The following is a 5,048-nucleotide window of genomic DNA, read 5'->3' as shown; positions in this document are numbered from 1 at the left end:
GGGCGCAGGCAGCCCTCTGCCTTCCTGGCCGCTCCCAAATATAGGTGAGTCCTCCACCAGGAATAGGTCGAGGGGCGGACGGGGAAGAGGTTCAGGGAAATCTGGAGGCTTCCGAGTGCTAGGGTCAGCCGCAGAGACCAGCCCGAGGGCGGCCTGCCTGGTTGGCTGTCCCCGGCCTAGGGCCCCGTGACTTGGCGATGGAGGGCAGAGAGGAGGAGTGATGCTGGGGTCCCCCGCCCGGTCGTCCTTGGCGATGTCCCGATGAACACTTTCAGACTCAGATACAGGCACCGAGGGGCCCTCCCAGTGCCCCCTCGGGATCATGGAAAAGGGTCGCTCCTCCCCAGGACTGACGTCTTCGCTCTTCTGGGGCCTAGCTGACAGTTCCACCCAGTGCCAGGCTGACGGATGGGCACGGTGCGTGGGGTTTAGTAAAGAGGATCCTTACCAGCCCCTCATCCCAGGCCTGGGCTTCAGGCACCCGTCACCCTGGTGCTGTTGCCACCAGAAGCCTGTCTGAGCGGGAGGGGCCGGGAGGAGCCAGGAGAGGGGAGCACTGGCCAGGAAAGAGGCTGGACACCAACTCCTCCTTGGAACTTTCACTTCCCACTGCTGTCTTGGGCCGGGGGCCGAGAGGGCAGGCGGGGGTGGAGTGTCCGGAGGACAGAGGGCCATTGGGAGGGGGGATGCTGCGGGAGGAAGCGGAGGCTGTGGGGAGCGGGTGTGTCAGACTGGACATGAGGGGTGTTCAGGGAGGCGAGGGTGTTTGCACTGCTCACCCAGAAATGGGCGTTCCCGACATTGCCAATGTGAAGGAAGGGGAGGGCGAGTGGGCATCCTGCCACAAGGCTTCGCCTAGTCCAAAGAGGGCGTTCTGGACGGCGGTGGTGTGTGGCGGGGGTAGGGGAAGGAGTGGGAACAGGGGAGGGTCCCTGGGAGAACCTGGGATTGGCCAGAGGGGGACAAGGAGGGGCCACAGGCTGGACAGGCTGAACTTCTTTCTCTGGGACTGGTATATGGGTTGGTGGGTGGCAAGCGCTCATCTGGAGAGGAGGCGCCCTCCCCCCCACTATTTTCCTTTAAGTTCTGGTGTGCAGTGCAAGAGCCCTTTGGATGCAGAGGGCCTTGATGTGCTGGGAGCTGGTGGGTCTGGGTAAGGACCCCCTCAGCCCTCTCCTGGGAAACCTTGCAGGTTTCATGGAGGAACAGCAGGCCAGACCAGAGAGGGCCCCGAGTGGGCCCTCGCAGCCCCAGATCCTTCAGGACAAGGTCCCTATTGGCCTAGCAGAGGTGTTTCAGGTGAGCATCCTCTAACAAACATACACCCCATCCGACCCCAGCATCATCAGGTGTCTCAGGACCAAAGCTTGGCTGAGGAGCCAGTAAGTGACCTCATTGTAGCAGGTCCACTGCAGGTCCCACTCCCTCCCCCACCACACCCCAACACCTGGCTTCACTTATCTCCTTTTTCCCTCTATGCACATCTGTCTGCCTCAGCTCCACCCAATGCAACCGTCTCCTGAGGGAATTTCTGAAGCCAAACTTGCTTATTTTGTCTCATGTTGTCAGTTTTCTCAGTGGGGGGATTTGGAAAGGGTAAGGGCTTCCCCCCCCCCCCCATTCTAAAGCTGAGTCAGAGGAAGGGCTGAGGCCTGTGCTGGGTCCTCTGTGATGCTTCCTCTCTGGGCAGGAAGCCGAGAAGGGGCGTCTTAGATACCTTCCTTGACCTCCCCACACAACCCCCCAGAACAATGCCCCAGGCCAGGCAGGGCTTCCTGGTCCCTCCCTTGGGATCCCCCCACCAGTGACCTAATCATTGGTGCTCTCCTGAGGGCTTGAGGTTTTCTGGCTAGAGATGGTAGGCGTCATGGGAAGGGCTAAGAAGATGACATGTTTTCTGGTACCCACAGACGGGTCTGTCTAAGGCCATGAGGATCAAAGTGGAGCTGGACGGTGACAGTTACATCCTGGAGCTGCTGCAGAACAGGTAAACCGGCAGGATGATAATAATCACACGGAACTACTTGTGCAGCATTTACCATGTGCCAGACACTAAGTGTCTGCACTCATGGGTCCTCAAAACCACTCTGTATTGTCCTCATTTTACATATGAGGAAGTCAAAGCACAGAGAGATTAAATAACTTGCCTAAGCCGGGCATGGTGGCACAAGCCTGTAATCCCAGCGGCTCAGGAAGCTGAAGCAAGAGGATCACGAGTTCAAAGTGAGCCTCAGCAACTTAGCAAGGCGCTAAGCAACTCAGTGTAACCCTATCTCTAAATAAAATATAAAAAAGGGCTGGAGATATGGCTCAGTGGTTAAGTGTCCCTGAGTTCAATCCCTGGTAAATAATAATAATAATAACAACAACAACAACAACAACAATAATAATAACAACAACTTGCCTAAGGTCATGCAGCTAGTGTGTGTCAAAAACTAGATTGGGACTGACAACAGTGGCACACGCCTATAATCCCAGAAGTTCGGGAGGCTGAGGCAGGAGGATCGCAAGTTCAAAACCAGCCTCAGCAACTTATCGAGACCCCAAGCAACTCAGTAAGACCCTGTCTCTAATTAAAAATATAAAAAAGGACTGGGGATGTGGCTCAGGAGTTAAGTGTCCTGGGTTTGATCCCTGGTACCAAAACAAACAAACAAACTAGAGTGGAACCCAGATACCCTGACAGAATCAGGGGGCCAACCCCTATACTCTGCTCCCTCAGGGAAGGTGGGAGTTGGGGACACTGCCTGGCCCTCCAGTCCCCACTCTACTGCCTTAGGCCTCCGCTTGTCACTGTACCATCCTGTGAGTCACCTTGGACACTGCCATGATTTTTCTTCACTCCACAGGGATTTAGTCCCAGGTCGCCCAACCCTGGCATGGTATCAGCCAGATGGCACTCAGGTAGTCAGTGAGGGACATACTCTGGTGAGTCAGGTCCTCCTGTGCCCTGTTTCTGGCCTGGATGAGGGAGGCGGGGAGCACTGGGGGGTGGCAGCCTGGACATCTTGGTTAATAAGTCAAGACCTCTGTGTTCCGCGCTATCCTCCCTGAGAGTGGCACTGATGTGTCTCTGCTGCAGGAGAACTGCTGCTATCAGGGCAGAGTACAAGGCCATACCAGCTCCTGGGTCTCCATGTGCGCCTGCTCCGGGCTCAGGTACCGTGGCTGGAGTCCCTGACAGGAAAGAAGGACACCAGGCCTGGAGCTGAAAGTTTCTCTCACTTCTGTTTCATTTCTTAGGGGCTTGGTGGTCCTGTCCCCAGAGAGAAGTTATGTCTTGGAGCTGGGGCCTGGGGACATTCAGGGTCCTCCCATTATCTCCCGGATCCAAGACCTTCGCTTGCCAGGCCACGTCTGTGCCTTGAGCCGGAATGCCCCTGTGCCCACGCAGGCTCCACCAGGGCACCCCCTGGGACAACGCCACATTCACCGGGTAAGGAGGAATGGCAGAGGGCTTGGGCTTCGGGTCTCTTCAGTGCTGACCCCAGCCCCTAGAGTTCTGTTCCAGGCAGCTCTACTGATGGAGCCCTTTGCACATGCCAGGCACTTTGTGAACAGTGCTTCACTTACTCTTCCCAGCAACTTTAGGAGGTAGCAAGAGCTCTACTGTAAAGGAGGAAACTGCTTCAGACGGGTTAGGTGATGGCCCAAGGCCCCCACTAAGAAATGGTCTCACCAGGATCCAGAAGCAGGTGTTCAACTCAAACTCCCCACTCGTCTTACGATTCCATTTACAGAGAGCTCTCACTTGGGTATAGAAAATACACAGTTACCAACCAGACAGCAATAAAACATAAAACAGGTCCTGACATGTTTGCTTTATAGGGTTGTTGTGAAGATGAAATGAATCTGTCTATCATCCATCTCCATATATATGTTTAGCTTAGCACCATGCTTGGCAAATGGTATTACCACACAGTCAGTATTTATAGCATTTATAGTGCCAGCATGTATGTATTTATGTGGTACTGGGGATTGAGCCTGGGGACACTTTACCACTGAGCCACATCCCCAATCCTTTTTGGCTTTTATTTAGATACAGGGTCTCCCTAATTTGCTTAGGGCCTTGCTAAGTTGCTGAGGCTGACCTTGAACTTGCAATCCTCCTGCCTCAGTCTCCTGAGTAGCTGGGATTACAGGTATATGCTACTGCATCTGGCTAATATTTATTTGTTTTTTAATAATGTTTTTTTTTTTTAAAAAAAGCACTGAGTTTAGAGCTACAAAAGCAGGGCTGTACTCCCATCTTCCTAATCGACTTCTTGGTCCACCTTGGGCAAGTCTCTGTCCTCTGTGGCTCTCCGGGGTTCTTTGCCCTCTTCAGTGGAACCACAGGGTGGGAGTGGACATAGCTTAGTTGGCCCTGGGGCTACCGGTAGATTGACCTGAGGCACCCTCCTTTCTGTCCACAGCACAAGCGGGACGTGGTAACAGAGACCAAGATTGTCGAGCTGGTGATCGTGGCCGACCATTCAGAGGTGAGCCTGCCGGCCTCTGCGGTCTCCCCTGCCCTCCGGCCACCCTGCCGCCTTTCATGGTAATTTCTCGTGGCCACAGGTCAGGAGGTATCCCGACTTCCAGCGCCTGCTGAACCGCACACTGGATGTGGCCCTCCTGCTGGACATGGTGAGTCCAGGGCTGGCCAGGAGCCCCCAGCCCCCCGACGGTGGCAAACCTCCTGTGAGCCTCAGTTCTTCTCCAGTTCTTCCAGCCCCTGAATGTTCGGGTGGTACTGGTGGGCCTGGAGGCCTGGACCCAGCACGACCTGATAGAGATGAGCCCAAACCCAGCTGTCACTCTAGAAAACTTCCTCCACTGGCGCCGGACAGACTTGCTGCCTCGACTGCCCCATGACAGTGCCCAACTAGTGACGTAAGCCCTCATGCTCAGTCTGTACCTGGCCAAAGTCACACCCTTTCAACTCGATACCTCAGGTCCTGCAGCTCTGACCCCCATGCTTTCTGTCTCTGACCTATTTTTTGGGGAGGGGGGGGTGGGTACTGGGGATTGAACTCAGGGGCACTCGACCACGGAGCCACATCTCC

The 5,048-nt window shown here is 55.2% G+C and overlaps 1 protein-coding gene across 1 annotated transcript in view; it reads left to right on the top strand.

Annotated features, from left to right (window-relative positions):
- Adam15 (ADAM metallopeptidase domain 15) overlaps nucleotides 1-5,048 on the top strand; it is a 25,377-nt gene that overhangs the window by 12,760 nt on the left and 7,569 nt on the right. The window contains 9 exon segments of the mRNA XM_015502650.2: nucleotides 1-44; nucleotides 1,193-1,299; nucleotides 1,911-1,987; nucleotides 2,850-2,928; nucleotides 3,083-3,159; nucleotides 3,244-3,436; nucleotides 4,416-4,481; nucleotides 4,561-4,629; nucleotides 4,706-5,037. Coding sequence (XP_015358136.2) covers nucleotides 1-44; nucleotides 1,193-1,299; nucleotides 1,911-1,987; nucleotides 2,850-2,928; nucleotides 3,083-3,159; nucleotides 3,244-3,436; nucleotides 4,416-4,481; nucleotides 4,561-4,629; nucleotides 4,706-5,037 — 1,044 coding nt within the window.

This window comes from Marmota marmota, unplaced genomic scaffold (genome assembly GCF_001458135.2).
Source record: "Marmota marmota marmota unplaced genomic scaffold, marMar, whole genome shotgun sequence".
Taxonomy (NCBI): domain Eukaryota; kingdom Metazoa; phylum Chordata; class Mammalia; order Rodentia; family Sciuridae; genus Marmota; species Marmota marmota.
Note: the sequence above shows the minus strand (reverse complement) of the source record. Positions and strands in the feature narration are given on the sequence as shown.